This window comes from Oncorhynchus kisutch, linkage group LG11, assembly GCF_002021735.2.
Source record: "Oncorhynchus kisutch isolate 150728-3 linkage group LG11, Okis_V2, whole genome shotgun sequence".
Lineage (NCBI taxonomy): Eukaryota > Metazoa > Chordata > Actinopteri > Salmoniformes > Salmonidae > Oncorhynchus > Oncorhynchus kisutch.
The window spans coordinates 22,394,903-22,412,862 of NC_034184.2; the positions used below are offsets into that span (position 1 = coordinate 22,394,903).

Below are 17,960 nucleotides of genomic sequence, written 5' to 3' on the forward strand. Positions count from 1 at the left end.
CAGGTTTCAAAACACTGGACTTGTATCATCTCACCTTTATAGATGTCCTTCCGGAAGTAAAACATGCCCTCTTGGACTGCATTTCTTTCCTGGGCCACTTTCATGTTTTCGTCAACCTGTTCAAAGACAAGACAAAGCACACTAAAACAAATGGTGTTATATCACAGACCTATACAGTGCATTCGGAAAGTATTCAGACCCATTACATTTTTCCACATTTTGTTAGGTTACAGCCTTATTCTAAAATGTATTAAATAGTTTTCCTCATCAATTTACACACACTACCCCATTATGACAAAGCAAAAAACAGGTTTAGAAATTTTTGCAAAGGTATTAAAAATTAAAAAACAGAAATACCTTATTTACCTAAGTATTCAGACCCATTGCTATGAGACTCGAAAGTGAATGTACTGGGAACTCCACAAAAACAACCAGTCTAACTTAATTGAATTTCATAAAATTCAGCGAATGAAAAGTGTAACAAGAACAACCACATTCTCACCTTTGACAAGGGGATGAGAAAGTCTAGTTTATAGGACAGGATAACCCTGGTGAGCAGGACGATGAAAACAACGTAAGCAGAGTTTTCAAAATCGGTAAGTTGCACCTGAAATAAAAGAAAATGTCCACAAAATATTTCTACACTAACATTGTACAAAAAGAAGTTAAGACACAGTACATGTAAATCCTGTTGCAAGTATTGTTTGTTCACGTAACACTATTTAGCAGACATGCATAAATTGCCAATGAGCGCATTTCAGTTAAATATGCAAATTATATTCAATCTTTTGTGTCAGAGTTGTAAGACTTATGCTACCTCCATGGGGCGGAACTCAACTCGCCATCCGATGTCAGAGTTTGGAGGAGGAGGTTTGAACCTCATTGTCTGCCAGTTGGTTGACTGCAGATTCTACAAGAGAGATGTGAAAATACATTTTGATTATATAAACGAAGAATCCTCCTTTTAAAATCTGTCATAAGCATTGGTCTGGTTTTCAGCAGTAATGCAGCCACAGTAAATCAGTATAGGGTGGGTATCATTTTAACCTCAAAGTGATCCGACTCGTTTTCATCATCCAGGTGAATTTTCTCCTCAAAGAGTGACAGCGGATCCCGGATGAAAAGATGGGCTATGTGTTGGGCCAGCAGTTTGTCGATCCCTACAAAACACAGATTATGATCACTTCTCTATAGAACATTTTATGATTAAAACAAATCTAATAAACGTTTTTTTAAACATTGTCGGACAGGCAGTTTCAATGCTTAAACAATACATCACTTTTTGTATGATTATTTTACTACTCATTTTAAAATAATATTTTCCCTAGTCACTTATCATTCAACATGTTCTATTACTGATGTCTTTGTTACAGTGTTTACCTGCATCCAGCAACTGTTTGTTGATCTCCTCGTCTATTGTCAGATCTATGTCATTGTACTTATCGCCACAACTGGAGAGGTAGCTGTCGATTGAATCATATCTTGATTTCAAGATTCGAAATTTGTTGCTTTTCAAAGGCTGCAAAGACAACATTTTCATAGACATTAAAAGACCATGAATATGAAAAGTAGGAAAATCTTCTGACAATTCAACAAACAAATAACTGAAAATCTGCTCTGACTAACGTTACAATTGAACACCAGGAAATCAACAGAGAAATTCATAATGCCTATCTGAGCAGGACACTCAACCCCCTGAAGCAACTAGTGGCAAGGTCATGTTTCTTTAATTAGGGGCCAGTTTTTCATGATTCATCTGCTCACCTCCAGCCCTCTCTCTTCCCTGGTCCTGTCATCCACCGAGGCAGAAATAACTCCCCAGCGACAATCAATGTCTGACACATAGCCTCTGTAAAACGGCGAAGCAGCACTGAGGGCCATCTGTAAACGATCAACAATTAGCTTTCCAGTTTCCACCACACAAAAAGCACTCGAAACAACCAAAGCTTTAATGAATACTGTAATGATTCAAACAAAGCCATTTACGACACCTTTGATAAAAAAAATTACTACTTGATGCAATTTTTTCTGTACATTTTCTAAGCATATCTTACCACTATGGGGCAGAATGTTGCTAGTTGGTCATAAAGGTACCTCGCCTCTTCAATGCTGCAAGCTTGGAATGTCACCTGGAAAAACATAAAAAAGGTTCAAGTTAATTTAAGGACTAATCAACAGGCATATATAAACATGCCCACAACCTTTAAAAAATATTCTCTAGTATATGAACACGTAATTTATGATGTACGACTGAAAAAAGGAACATGCATCCAAAGACAAACAAATAACGACAGTATACAATGTTACTATTAGTATAATGTCTAGCATATACCTGAAGACAGCAGTTGCCCATTCCGAAGCCCATGGCATCCATGTAGATGTGATCAGGGAGAGCTGCTCTGGCAGCCTCCCCATCATCCTCCGGAAACTTCTCCACAAATGGAGATGGAGTGCACTTGTCTTTAAAGACTAACAAGGAGAAAGAAGCACAGTGAAAATTAGATACCGATAAGTATGTATCCTAAATTTGACCAGTGAAAATGACAAAATGTATTTGACTGAGTGGTGTAATTGTTAAGTGCAAATGGTGAAGACCGGTTTTTATTTACACTTACTGGGTACGTTGATCACTACCTTCTCTCCTCTTCTGTGACGAATGTTTCTGGTCAGGGTGCTGAAAAAACATTCAAATTTCTGTATTCAAGGGAATTCAAAAAAAAGAGCTCAAACTTGACATATCATAGCAGTGAGACAACATACTTTTGTGTATATATTGTATATTTGCAGTATGTGGACACCCCTTCAAATGAGTGGATTTGGCTATTTCAGCCACACCTGCTGACAGGTGTATACAATCGAGCACAAAGCCATGCAATCTCCATAGACAAATATTGACAGTAGAACAGCCTTTCTGAAGAGCTCAGTGACTTTCAACACGGCACCGTCATAGGATGCCACCTTCCCAACAAGTCAGTTCATCAGATTTCTGCCCTGCTGGAGCTGCCATGGTCAAGTGTAAGTGCTGTTATTGTGAAGTGGAAACATCTAGGAGCAACAACATCTCAGCCAGACCTCAGTAATGATCTTGTGGCTGAATAGAAGCAAGTCCCCGCAGCAATGTTCCAACTAGTGGTCGACCGATTAATTAGGGCCGATTTCAAGTTTTCATAACAATCGGAAAATCTGTATTTTGGGCGTCGATTTTGCGGATTTAAATGTATTTTTAGACCTTTAACTAGGCAAGTCAGTTAAGAACACATTCTTATTTTCAATGACGGCCTAGGAACGGTGGGTTAACAACCTTGTTCAGATTTTCACCTTGTCGGATCGGGGGATCCAAACGTGCAACCTTACAGTTAACTATTCCAACGCTCTAACCACCTGCCTCTCATTTCACTCCACGAGGAGCCTGCCTGTTACGTGAATGCAGTAGAAGCCAAGGTAAGTTGCTAGCTAGCATTAAACTTATCTTATAAAAAACAACCAATCAATCATAATCACTAGTTATAACTACACATGGTCGATGATATTACTTGTTTATCTAGCATGTCCTGCGTTGCATATAACCGATGCAACGGTGGGGGATGATTTAACAAAAGCGCATTTGCGAAAAAAGCACAATCGTTGGACGACTGGACCTAACCATAAACACCAATGCCTTTCTTAAAATCAATACACAGAAGTATATATTTTTAAAACCTGCATAATTAGCTAAAAGAAATCCAGGTTAGCATGCAATATTAACCAGGTGAATTTGTTTAATTTCTCTTGCGTTCATTGCACGCAGAGTCAGGGTATATGCAACAGTTTGGGCAGCCTGGCTCACTAATTTGCCAGAATTTTACATAATTATGACGTAACATTGAAGGTTGTGCAACGTAACAACAATAGACTTAGGGATGCCACCCATTAGATAAAATACCGACAGGTTCCGACAGGTTTAAATGATAGTTTCCGGATTCGACCATATTAATGACCAAAGGCTCGTATTTCTGTGTTATGTTATAACTAAGTCTGATTTGATAGAGCAGTCTGACTGAGCGATGGTAGGCAGCAGCAGGCTCGTAAGCATTCATTCAAACAGCACTTTCATGCGTTTTGCCAGCAGCTCTTGGCAAGCACAGCGCTGTTTATGACTTCAAGCCTATCAGCCTAATGGCTGGTGTAACCGATGTGAAATGGTTAGCTGGGTGTGCGCTAATAGCGTTTCAAACGTCACTCGCTCAGAGAAATCGTCCTATAAATAATATATTAACTACAACCTAAAACCTCTTACCTTGGAATATTGAAGTCTCATGTTAAAAGGAACCACCAACTTTCATATGTTCTCATGTTCTGAGCAAGGAACTTAAACGTTCGCTTTCTTACATGGCACATATTGCACTTTTACTTTCTTCTCCAACACTGTGTTTTTGCATTATTTAAACCAAATTGAACACGTTTCATTATTTATTTAAGGCTAAATGGATTTTTATTGATGTATTATATTAAGTTAAAATACGTGTTCATTCAGTGTTGTTGTAATTGTCATTACACATTTTTAAAAAGTAAAAAAATTGGACGATTAATCGGTATCTGCTTTTTTGGTCCTCCAATAACCGGTATCAGCGTTGAAAAATCATAAATCGGTCGACCTATGGTTTCAAGATCTACTGGAAAGCCTTCCCAGAAGAGTGGAGGTTGTTGTGGCAGCAAAGGGGGGACCAAATCCATATTAATGCCCATGATTTTGGACAGATGTTCGACGAGCAGGTGTACACATACTTTTGGCCATGTAGTGTATATGTGGAACAAAGGCTGGGGCTCAGCTGGGGCTCAGCTGGCCCCTCCCCAGATTGTGTTAAACGCTCTATAAAGCTTTTAGTGTCCAACATGCTTTCTCTGCCCTTAACCTTGTTCTGAACACCTGCAAAACAAAAAGGTCATGTGGTTTGGTAAGAAGAATGCCCCTCTCCCCACCAGTGTGCTTACTACCTCTGAGGGTTTAGAGCTTGAGGTAGTCACCTCATATCTGTACTTGGGAGTATGGCTAGATGGTACATTGTCCTTCTCTCAGCAAACATCAAAGCTGCAGGCTAAGGTTAAATCTTGACTTAGTTTCCTCTATTGTAGTCGTTCCTCTTTCAACCCAGCTGCCAAACTAACGCTGATTCAGATGACCACCCTACCCATGCTAGACTACGGAAACGTAATTTATAGATTGGCAGGTAAGGGCGCTCTCGAGTGGCAAGATGTTCTTTACAGTTGGGAATCAGATTTTCCACCAATGCTCCTTATAGGACACATCACAGCACTCTATACTCCTCTGTAAACTGGTCATCTCTGTATACATGTCTCAAGACCCACTGGTTGATGCCTATCCTCTTAGGCCTCCCTCCCCCTTATCTGAGATACCTACTGCAGCCGGCATCCTCCACATACAACACCTGATCTGCCAGTCACATTCCGCTAAGGATCCCCAAAGCGCAAACATTCCTGGGTCGCTCCTCTTTTCAGTTCGCTTCAACAAACACTCAAACTGGACTGTTCTCTCCATCTCTTCATTCAAAGACTCAATCTTACTGACAGTTGTGCCTGCTTCACGTGATGCATAGTTGTCTCTGCCTTCTTGCCCTTTGTGTCGTTGTCTGTGCCCAATAATGTTTGTACCATGTTTTGTGCCGCTACCATGTTGTGCTGCTGCCATGTTGTGTCGCTGCCATGCTGTTTTCTTAGGTCTCTCTTTATGTAGTGTTGTCTGTTGTCGTGATGTGAGCATTGCCCTGTTTTTTAATATATATATATAATAAAAAAAAAAAATATATATATATATAAATAATATTTTATTTTAACCTTTATTTAACTAGGCAAGTCAGTTAAGAACAAATTCTTATTTTCAATGACGGCCTAGGAACAGTGGGTTAACTGCCTGTTCAGGGGCAGAACGACAGATTTGTACCTTGTACTAGTCCAACACTAACCACTAGGCTACATTTTTGTTTTTTTTAAACAGCGCCCATCCCCGCTGGAGGCCTTTTGGTAGGCAGTCATTGTAAATAAGGATTTGTACTTAACCGACTTGCCTAGTTAAAGGTAAAATAATACACACAGAGTTGAAGTCGGAAGTTTACATACACCTAAGCCAAATACATTTAAACTCAGTTTCCCAATTCCTGACATTTAATCCAAGTAAAAGTTCCCTGTCTTAGGTGAGTTAGGATCACCACCTAATTTTAAGAATGTGAAATGTCAGAATAATAGTAGAGAGAATGATTTATTTCAGACTATTTCTTTCATCACATTCCCAGTGGGTAGGACGTTTACATACACTCAATTAGTATTTTGTAGCATTGCCTTCAAAATGTTTAACTTGGGTCAAACATTTTGGGTAGCCTTCCACAAGCTCGATGAATTTTTCCCCATTCCTCCTGACAGAGCTGGTGTAACGGATTCAGGTTTGTCAGCCTCCTTGCTCTCACATGCTTTTTCAAATCTGCCCACAAATGTTCTTTTGAATGGAGGTCAGGGCTTTGTGATGACCACTTCAATACCTTGACTTTGTTGTCCTTAAGCCATTTTGCCACAACTTTGAAAGTATGCATGGGGTCATTGTCCATTTGGAAGACCCATTTGCGACCAAGCTTTAACTTCCTGACGGATGTCTTGAGATGTTGCTTCAATATATCCACAATTTTCCTCCCTCATGATGCCATCTATTTTGTGAAGTGCACCAGTCCCTCCTGCAGCAAAGCACCCCCACAAGCTGCCACCCTCGTGCTTCATGGTTGGGATGGTGTTCTTCGACTTGCAAGCCTCCCCCAAGCCTCTACCCTCCAAACATGATGGTCATTATGACCAAACAGTTCTATTGTTGTTTCATCAGACCATAGTACATTTCTCCAAAAAGTACGATCTTTGTCCCCATGTGAAGTTGCATACCTTAGTCTGGCTTTTTTTATGGCGGTTTTGGAGCAGTGGCTTCTTCCTTGCTGAGCGGCCTTTCAGGTTATGTCGATATAGGACTCGTTTTACTGTGGATATTGATACTTTTGTACCAGTTTCCTCCAGAATGTTCACAAGGTCCTTTGCGGTTGATTTTCACTTTTCACAGTAAAGTACATTCCTCTCTAAGAGACAGAACGAGTCTCCTTCCTGAGCGGTATGACGGCTGCACGGTCCCATGGTGTTAATACTTGCGTACTATTGTTTGTACAGATGAAAGTGGTACCTTCAGGCGTTTGGAAATTTCTCCCAAGGATGAACCAGACTTGTGGAGGTCTACAATGTTTTTTTCTGAGGTCTTGGCTGATTTCTTTTGATTTACCCATGATGTCAAGCAAAGAGACACTGAGTTTGAAGGTAGGCCTTGAAATACATACACAGGTACACCTCCAATTGACTCAAATTATGTCAATTAGCCTATCAGAAGCTTCTAAAGCCATAACATCATTTTCTGGAATTTTCCAAGCTGTTTAAAGGCACAGTCAACACAGTGTATGTAAACTTCTGACCTACTGGAATTGTGATACAATGAATTATAAGTGAAATAATTGCATGCATGACACAAGACAAAATTACTTGTGTCACGCACAAAGTTGATGTCCTAACTGACATGCCATAAACTATAGTTTGTTAACAAGAAATTTGTGGAGTGGTTGAAAAACAAGTTTTAATTGACGCCAAGCTAAGTGTATGTAAACTTCCGACATACATACATACATAACATTACATAACATTACATAACATTACATAACATTACATTACATTACATTACATACAAGCCTACCTGAATCTTGGGTGTCCGTTTATGGCTTCATCTGGGAAGAACAGTGATTTGGACACTCCTTTTTCAACAGGTGTTGGGTTGTACTCTGGCTGGGTGAAGCCTGGACAACCTAACCTAAAACCATTGTTACAAGAATAACAATAATGTTAAGGTACTATAAATGAAATAAACAAAGTTTCAGATGGTTGAGTGAGTGACAAAATAGGTACTAAACTACCTTGGGAATGATGTGATGGTGGCAAGGGTTTCATTCTTATTCAGCACAGATGAGGCCTCTCGCCTCCTCTTTCCCATGTTGTCCTCCACTGTGTTGAACTCTGACATCGTCCCACCGTATGGCTGCCCCGGAGTCCCTTCGATCATGTAGCTGCCATACTCTGGCCTCCAAAGGGTAGGATGGCTACAAATAAAAACAAAGCATTATAAAAAATATAAAAAAGTAAAAGCCAACTTCCGTATTGAGGCCAAATGAATAATGTTGTCTAACAAAACAAGGTCTTTGATCAGATAGATCAGCATAACACAACGGACTCTTTCACATTAAAGTAAACATGTTTTTTAAATCTAATGTGAGACACTATGTCAGCAGGGGGGAAAATGCTGTGTTTGTGCTTCAGGGCACGTGCTCTTCAGTATGTGCGACAGAGGCAGTAATGAGGAATGCTACAGCTCTAGCTACAATTCCCCACTGACACTGGTATTTCCCCTGGGTTAAGTAGGCTTCACAGATTTAGGACATCATGGGCAGTTAGCAAGCAGACCATTACTGTGGGGCTTGTACAAACACAAGTACATCAAATGGAGATAAAGGCTTTTTAACCTGCAGAAGGAATTTAACAACCCACGGTGTAGCAGGCAGGGTGACTCAATAGTGTATTTGTTAGAGCATAGTTAAAAAAAAATTTTTTTTAAAGAAAGTAAAACTCATGCTGAAGTTGCACACATGTAAAGTAGCTTTTGCATGAGCGAGCAATAAGGGAAGCTCCTTTATTTATTTTTTTAAGTTGCTAAAGAGGCTAATGGAACACTGTCTTATGCAGTGACAAAATATGTCTTTAGTACCTGCAATGTAAAAAAAAATGATGATGCCATCTATTTGTGCAGTGCACCAGTCCCTCCTGCAGCAACGCACCCTCACAATATGATGCTGCCACCCTCGTGCTTCATGGTTGGGATGGTGTACTTCGTCTTGGAAGCTTCCCCATTTTCCCTCCAAACATAACGATGGTCATTATGGCCAAACAGTTCTATTTTTGTATCATCAGATCATAGGACATTTCTCGAAAAAGTACGATCTTCGTCCCCATTTACAGTTGCAAACCGTAGTCTGGCTTTTTTATGGCGGTTTTGGAGCTGTGGTTTCTTCCTTGCTGAGCGGCCTTTCAGGTTATGTTGATATAGGACTCATTTTACTGTGGCTATAGATACTTTTGTACTTGTGAAGATCCAATCAAATTTATTTGTCACATACACATGGTTAGCAGATGTTAATGCGAGTGTAGCGAAATGCTTGTGCTTCTAGTTCCGACAACGCAGTAATAACCAACGAGTAATCTAACCTAACAATTCCAAAACTACTACCTTATATACACACACACACACACACACACACACACACGTGTAAAGGGATAAAGAATATGTACATAAAGATACATGAATGAGTGATGGTACAGAATGGCATAGGCAAGATGCAGTAGATGGAATCGAGTACAGTATATACATATGAGATGAGTAATGGAGGGTATGTAAACAAAGTGGCATAGTTTAAAGTGGCTAGTGATACATGCATTACATAAAGATGCAGTAGATGATAGAGTACAGTATATACATATAAGATTAGTAATGTAGGGTATGTAAACATTATATTAAGTAGCATTGTTTAAAGTGGCTAGTGATATATTTTACATCAATTTCCATCAATTCCCATTATTAAAGTGGCTGGAGTTGAGTCAGTGTGTTGGCAGCAGACACTCAATGTTAGTGGTGGCTGTTTAACAGTCTGATGGCCTTGAGATAGAAGCTGTTTTTCAGTCTCTCTGTCCCAGCTTTGATGCACCTGTACTGACCTCGCCTTCTGGATGATAGCGGGGTGAACAGGCAGTGGCTCTGGTGGTTGTTGTCCTTGATGATCTTTATGGCCTTCCTGTGACATTGGGTGGTGTACGTGTCCTGGAGGGCAGGTAGTTTGCCCCCGGTGATGCGTTGTGCAGACCTCACTACCCTGTGGACAGCTTGACGGTTGTGGGCGGAGCAGTTGCAGTACCAGGCGGTGATACAGCCCGACAGGATGTCCTCGATTGTGCATCTGTATTAGTTTGTGAGTGCTTTTGGTGACAAACCGAATTTCTTCAGCCTCCCGAAGTTGAAGAGGCACTGCTGTGCCTTCTTCACGACGCTGTCTGTGTGGGTGGACCAATTCAGTTTGTCCGTGATGTGTAAGCAGAGGAACTTAAAAAACTTACTACCCTCTCCACTACTGCCCATCGATGTGGATAGGGGGGTGCTCCCTCTACTGTTTCCTGAGAGTCAGCAGGTTTTGGTTGCGGGCCGTGTCAGTGGCACTGTATTGTCCTCAAAGCGGGCAAAAAAGTTATTTAGTCTGCCTGGGAGCAAGACATCCTGGTCCGAGACGGGGCTGGTTTTCTTTTTGTAATCTGTGGTTGACTGTAGACCCTGCCACATACCTTGTTTCTGAGCTGTTGAATTGTCACTCTACTGTGTCTCTATACTGACGCTTAGCTTGTTTGATTGCCTTGCGGAGGGAATAGCTACACTGTTTGTATTCGGTCATGTTTCCAGTCACCTTTCCCTGGTTAAAAACAGTGGTTCGCGCTTTCAGTTTCACGCGAATGCTGCCATCAATCCACGGTTTCTGGTTTGGGAATGTTTTAATCGTTGCTATGGGAACGACATCGTCAATGCACTTTCTAATAATGAACTCGCTCTCCGAATCAGCGTATTCGTCAATGTTGTTGTTGGAAGCAATGCGGAACATAACTCAGTCCACGTGACTGAAGCAGTCTTGAAGTGTGGAATCAGCTTGGTCGGACCAGCGTTGAACAGACCTCAGCGCGGGAGCTTCTTGTTTTAGTTTCTGTCTGTAGGCAGGGAGCAACAAAATGGAGTCGTGGTCAGCTTTTCCAAAAGGAGGGCGGGGGAGGGCCTTATATGCGTCGCGGAAGTTAGAATAGCAATGATCCAAGGTTTTACCAGCCCTGGTTGCGCAATCGATATGCTGATACAATTTAGGGAGTCTTGTTTTCAGATTAGCCTTGTTAAAATCCCCAGCTACAATGAATGCAGCCTCAGGATATGTGGTTTCCAGTTTGCAAAGAGTCAAATAAAGTTTGTTCAGGGCCATCGATGTGTCTGCTTGGGGGGGAATATATACGGCTGTGATTATAATCAAAGAGAATTCCCTTGGTAGATAATGCGGTCGACATTTGATTGTGAGGAATTCTAAAATCAGGTGAACAGAAGGACTTGAGTTCCTGTATGTTCTTGTGATCACACCACGCCTCGTTAATCATAAGGAATACGCCCCCGCCCCTCTTCTTACCAGAAGTCGGCGCAATGCGTTTAGAAACCAGCTGGCTGCACCGATTCCGTTAGCGTCTCTCGAGTGAGCCATGTTTCCGTGAAGCAAAGAACATTAGTCTCTGATGTCCCTCTGGAATGCTACCCATGCTCGGATTTCATCAACCTTGTTGTCAAGAGACTGGACATTGGCAAGAAGAATGCTAGGGAGTGGTGCGCGATGTGCCCGTCTCCGGAGCCTGACCAGAAGACCGCTTCGTTTCCCTCTTTTACGACGTCGTTGATTTGAGTCGCAGGCTGGGATCCATTCCGTTGTCCTGGGTGGTAGGCAGAACACAGGATCCGCTTCGGGAAAGTCATATTCCTGGTCGTACTGATGGTGAGTTGACGTTGCACTTACAGTGCCTTGCGAAAGTATTGGGCCCCCTTGAACTTTGCGACCTTTTGCCACATTTCAGGCTTCAAACATAAAGATATAAAACTGTATTTTTTTGTGAAGAATCAACAACAAGTGGGACACAATCATGAAGTGGAACGACATTTATTGGATATTTCAAACTTTTTTAACAAATCAAAAACTGAAAAATTGGGCGTGCAAAATTATTCAGCCCCCTTAAGTTAATACTTTGTAGCGCCACCTTTTGCTGCGATTACAGCTGTAAGTCGCTTGGGGTATATCTCTATCAGCCCTTTACTTTCAGTACAGCAAACTCTCACCAGAAGTTCAGTGAGGATCTCAATGATCCAATGTTGACCTAAATGACTAATGATGATACATACAATCCACCTGTGTGTAATCAAGTCTCCGTATAAATGCACCTGCACTGTGAATAGTCTCAGAGGTCCGTGAAAAGCGCAGAGAGCATCATGAAGAACAAGGAACACACCAGGCAGGTCCGAGATACTGTTGTGAAGAAGTTTAGAGCCAGATTTGGATACAAAAAGATTTCCCAAGCTTTAAACATCCCAAGGAGCACTGTACAAGCGATAATATTGAAATGGAAGGAGTATCAGACCACTGCAAATCTACCAAGACCTGGCCGTCCCTCTAAACTTTCAGCTCATACAAAGAGAAGACTGATCAGAGATGCAGCCAAGAGGCCCATGATCACTCTGGATGAACTGCAGAGATCTACAGCTAAGGTGGGAGACTCTGTCCATAGGAAAACAATCAGTCGTATATTGCACAAATCTGGCCTTTATGGAAGAGTGGCAAGAAGAAAGCCATTTCTTCAAGATATCCATAAAAAGTGTCGTTTAAAGTTTGCCACAAGCCACCTGGGAGACACACCAAACATGTGGAAGAAGGTGCTCTGGTCAGATGAAACCAAAATTGAACTTTTTGGCAACAATGCAAAACGTTATGTTTGGCGTAAAAGCAACACAGCTCATCACCCTGAACACACCATCCCCACTGTCAAACATGGTGGTGGCAGCATCATGGTTTGGGCCTGCTTTTCTTCAGCAGGGACAGGGAAGATGGTTAAAATTGATGGGAAGATGGATGGAGCCAAATACAGGACCATTCTGGAAGAAAACCTGATGGAGTCTGCAAAAGACCTGAGACTGGGACGGAGATTTGTCTTTCCAACAAGACAATGATCCAAAACATAAAGCAAAATCTACAATGGAATGGTTAAAAAATAAACATATCCAGGTGTTAGAATGGCCAAGTCAAAGTCCAGACCTGAATCCAATCGAGAATCTGTGGAAAGAACTGAAAACTGCTGTTCACAAATGCTCTCCATCCAACCTCACTGAGCTCGAGCTGTTTTGCAAGGAGGAATGGGAAAAAATGTCAGTCTCTCGATGTGCAAAACTGATAGACATACCCCAAGCGACTTACAGCTGTAATCGCAGCAAAAGGTGGCGCTACAAAGTATTAACTTAAGGGGGCTGAATAATTTTGCACGCCCAATTTTTCAGTTTTTGATTTGTTAAAAAGTTTGAAATATCCAACAAATGTCGTTCCACTTCATGATTGTGTCTCACTTGTTGTTGATTCTTCACAAAAAAATACAGTTTTATATCTTTATGTTTGAAGCCTGAAATGTGGCAAAAGGTCACAAAGTTCAAGGCGGCCCAATACTTTCGCAAGGCTCTGTATATTCAGTAGTTATTTCCGACTGTATGTAATGAAACCTAAGATTACCTGGGTTACCAATGTAAGAAATAACACATAAAAAAAAAAAATACTGCTTGGTTTCTTAGGAACGCGAGGCGGCCATTTCTGTCTGCGCCGGAAGTATGTGATGCTGGAGGAAACAAGGTCCTTTACTGTTGTTCTGGGATTGATTTTCACTTCTCGCACCACAGTACGTTCATCTCTAGGAGACAGAACGCGTCTCCTTCCTGAGCGGTATGACGGCTGTATGGTCCCATGGTGTTTATACTTGCGTACTATTGTTGGTACAGATGAATGTGGTACCTTCAGGTGTTTGGAAATTGTTCTTTTTTTCTGAGGTCTCTTGATTTTCCCATGATGTCAAGAGGCACTGAGTTTGAAGGTAGGCCTTGAAATACATCCACAGGTACAACTCTAATTGACTCAAATTATGTCAATTAGCCTATCAGAAGCTTCTAAAGTCATAACATCATTTTCTGGAATTACAAGCTGTTTAAAGGCACAGTCAACATAGTGTATGTAAACCTCTGACCCACTGGAATTGTGATACAGTGAATTATAAGTGAAATAATCTGTCTGTAAACAATTGTTGGAAAAATTACTTGTCATGCACAAACTAGATGTCCTAACTAGAGGTTGACCAATTATATCGTAATGGCTGATTAATTAGGGCCGATTTCAAGTTTTCATAACATTCGGAAATCTGTATTTTTGGGCGCCCATTTCCGCTTAAATTTTTTGGGGAAATTATATATATTTGTTATACCTTTTATTTAACTAGGCAAATAAGTTAAGAATCAAATTCTTATTTTCAAAGAGTGCCTAGGAACTGTGGGTTAACTGCCTTGTTCAGTGGCAGAAGATTTTCACCTTGTTAGCTCGGGGGATCCAATCTTGCAACCTTATAGTTAACTAGTCCAACGCAATAACGACCGTTGCAGTCCACAAGGAGACTGACTGCCTGTTACGCGAATGCAGTAAGCCAAGGTAAGTTGCTAGCTAACATTAAACTTATCTTATAAAAAACAATCATAATCACTAGCTATAACTACTAATCCAGTTTAGCAGGCAATATTAACCAGGTGAAATTGTGTCATTTCTCTTGCGTTCATTGCACGCGGAGTCAGGGTATATGCAACAGTTTGGGCTGCCTGGCTCATTGCGAACTAATTTGCCAGAATTTTACATAATTATGACATATATTGAAGGTTGTGCAACGTAAAAAGAATATTGAGACTTGAGAGGGATGCCACCCGTTAGATAAAATACCGAACGGTTCCGTATTTCACTGAAATAATAAACGTTTTGTTTTCGAAATGATAGTTTCCGGATTCAACCATATTAATGACCAAAGGCTCGTATTTCTGTGTGTTATGTTATAATTAAGTCTGATTTGATAGAGCAGTCTGACTGAGCAGCAGCAGGCCCGTAATCATTCATTCAAACAGCACTTTCATGCGTTTTGCCAGCAACTCTTCACAAGCACAGCGCTGTTTATGACTTCAAGCCTATCAGCCTAATGGCTGGTGTAACCAATGTGAAATGCCTAGCTAGTTAGCTGGGTGTGCGCTAATACTGTTTCAAACGTCACTCGCTTTTAGATTTGGAGTAGTTATTCCGTTGCGCTGCAAGGGCCGCGGCTTTTGTGGAGCGATGGGTAACGATGCTTCGAGTGTGGCTGTTGTCGATGTGTTCCTGGTTCGAGCCCAGGTTGGGGCGAGGAAGGGGACGGAAGCTATACTGTTACACTGGCAATACTATAGTGCCTATAAGAACATCCAATAGTCAAAGGTATATGAAATACAAATGGTATAGAGAGAAATAGTCCTATAAATACTATATTAACTACAACCTAAAAACCTCTTACCTTGGAATATTGAAGTCTCATGTTAAAAGGAACCACCAACTTTCATATGTTCTCATGTTCTGAGCAAGGAACTTAAACGTTCGCTTTCTTACATGGCACATATTGCACTTTTACTTTTTTCTCCAACACTGTGTTTTTGCATTATTTAAACCAAATTGAACACGTTTCATTATTTATTTGAGGCTAAATGGATTTTTATTGATTTATTATATTAAGTTAAAGTGTTAATTCAGTATTGTTGTAATGGTCATTATTACAAAAAAAAGTATATATAAAATAATAATACTAAAATTAAAATAAATATCGGCCGATTACTCAATATCGGCTTTTCTGGTCCTCCAATAATCAGTATCGGCGTTGAAAAATCATAATCGGTCGACCTCTAGTCCTAACCAACTTGCCAAAACTGTAGCTTGTTAACAAGAAATGAGTGGAGTGGTTGAAAAGCGAGTTAATGACTCCAACCTAACTGTATATAAACTTCAGACTTCAACTGTGTATGCAATCACTACTCTAAGTTGCTCTGGATAAGAGCATCTAATAAATTACTAATGTTTGAGCCCCCATACTGCACAACGAGGATGAGGAAGTGAAATCGCTGGTTGGGGCAAGATTCTTAAAAATAAGTTAGATAGCAAAAACTGTCTGTACCCTTTTAGAACATGGCATTTACATCAAAAACAGCGATATGAGTGTAAAATAGAAATATTCTACTTTAACATAAGGCAGATAAATAGCAGCCAGTTTCAACTCAACACGATAATGGTGTCATTTTCTAAACAGATTTAAAGCTGACTTACTTGGGGTTTGTCTTTTCACCTTTGTCTTGAAGGGTTTCCAAAACCTCCCCACCATTGAGAACAAGACGAACCTTTTCATTTTTCTCATCCATTTCAATCAACATGTATTCCACCTAAAAAAGGGGAGAAAAAAACATTTTGCATAACCAGTTTATATTTGAAGCCTGAAAAACTGTGTGCAAATGCAATGCATATCATGCTGAAATCCAATAGGCCTACAGCACATGTTGACATCACTGACAGCACCCATTGGCTAAAAACTGATTGGAAGTAGAATCAAAGCTCGTGTTGATTAGTGTTAACATAATGTAGCCCGATGCTGCATTCATAACCAAGTGGGAAGGTGGGAATGACCAGTTGTGAAGTGAATAAATCCTAGGGTCGTTTCACCTCAAAAAACAAGAAAGAGGTCACCCACCATCTCAGATAGAAAAGATTTCATAACTATCTAATCAGTGTGTCGGCTGCAAGTAGACTAGAGATTTGGCTAAATGAATTGAGCTGCGAGTTGGAGAGGCTGATCTTTAGTCTCTCTTTCGTCACATATGCTGTGTGTGTGTGTGTGGCTGCAGGTTTACCTCCGTTTTCAAAATGTTTGAAGCCTACTATCGTCAGTGTTAATTCTAGATGGGAGCGGGAGATACACAACATGACCAATAATATATGGACACCTGTTCGTCGAACAAAATAATGGGCATTAACATGGAGTTGGTCCCCCTTTGCTGCTATAACAGCCTCCACTCTTCTGGGAAGGCTTTCGATTGATGGAACATTGCTGATGGGAATTGCTTGCTTTCAGCCACAAGAGCATTAGTGAGTGGGGCACTGATGTTGGGCGATTAGGCCTGGCTCGAAGTCGGCGTTCCAATTCATCCCAAAGGTGTTCGATGGGGTTGAGCTCAGGGATCTGTGCCTGCCAGTCAAGTGCTTTCACACCTATCTCGACAAACCATTTCTGTACGAACCTCGCTTTGCGCATTGTCCTACTGAAACAAGAAAAGGGCCTTCCAAACTGTTTCCACAAAGATGGAAGCACAGAATCGTCAGTGCTAAGAGCCATTAAAAATAGCTCCCGACCATTATTCCTACTCCACCAAACATTACAGTTGGCACTATGCATTGGTTCTCCTGGCATCCAGTAGGGTTCTCCTGGCATCCGCCAAACCTTGATTCGTCTGTAGGACTGCCAGATGGTGAAGTGTGATTTATCACTCCAGAGAACGCGTTTCCACTGCTCCAGAGTCAAATGGCGGCGAGCTTTACACCACTCCAGCCGACGCTTAGCATTGCGCATGGTGATCTTAGGTTTGAGTGCGGCTGATCAGCCATGGAAACCCATTTCATGAAGCTCCCAACGAACAGTTATTGTGCTGACATTACTTCCAGAGGCAGTTTGGAGTGTTGTAACCAAGGACAGATGATTTTTACGCACTACGTGCTTCAGCGGTCCTGTTCTGTGAGCTTGTGTGGCATAACACTTCTCGGCTGAGCTGTTATTGCTCCTAGACATTTCCAATTCACAATAACAGCACTGACAGTTGACCGGGACAGCTCTAGCAGGGCAGAAATGTGATGAAAAGGAGCATTCTATGACCGTGCCACATTGAAAGTCACTGAGCTTTTCAGTAAGGCCATTCTACTGCCAATGTTCGTCTATGGCGATTGCATGGCTGTGTGTTCGATTTTATACAGTTGTCAGAGCAACAGGTGAGACTGAAATAGCCAAATCCACTCATTTGAAGGAGTGTCCACATACTTTTGTATATAAATGAAATCAAATGTTATTGGTCACATACACATGGTTAGCAGATGTTAATGCGAGTGTAGTGAAATGCTTGTGATTCTAGTTGCGACAGTACAGTAATA

General features: G+C 41.1%; 1 protein-coding gene across 1 annotated transcript in view; it reads right to left on the minus strand.

The window, feature by feature from the left end:
• Window positions 1-17,960, minus strand: part of LOC109899867 (glutamate--cysteine ligase catalytic subunit) — a 36,493-nt gene that overhangs the window by 6,840 nt on the left and 11,693 nt on the right. Inside the window, exons 2-13 of the mRNA XM_020495475.2 lie at window positions 16,095-16,207; window positions 7,983-8,165; window positions 7,766-7,879; window positions 2,616-2,674; window positions 2,333-2,469; window positions 2,055-2,129; window positions 1,765-1,881; window positions 1,381-1,519; window positions 1,048-1,160; window positions 818-910; window positions 503-607; window positions 35-116 (exon numbers count right to left, since the gene is read on the minus strand). Of these exons, the coding sequence (XP_020351064.1) occupies window positions 35-116; window positions 503-607; window positions 818-910; window positions 1,048-1,160; window positions 1,381-1,519; window positions 1,765-1,881; window positions 2,055-2,129; window positions 2,333-2,469; window positions 2,616-2,674; window positions 7,766-7,879; window positions 7,983-8,165; window positions 16,095-16,207 (1,330 nt within the window). The remainder of the gene's footprint in view (window positions 1-34; window positions 117-502; window positions 608-817; window positions 911-1,047; window positions 1,161-1,380; window positions 1,520-1,764; window positions 1,882-2,054; window positions 2,130-2,332; window positions 2,470-2,615; window positions 2,675-7,765; window positions 7,880-7,982; window positions 8,166-16,094; window positions 16,208-17,960) is intronic.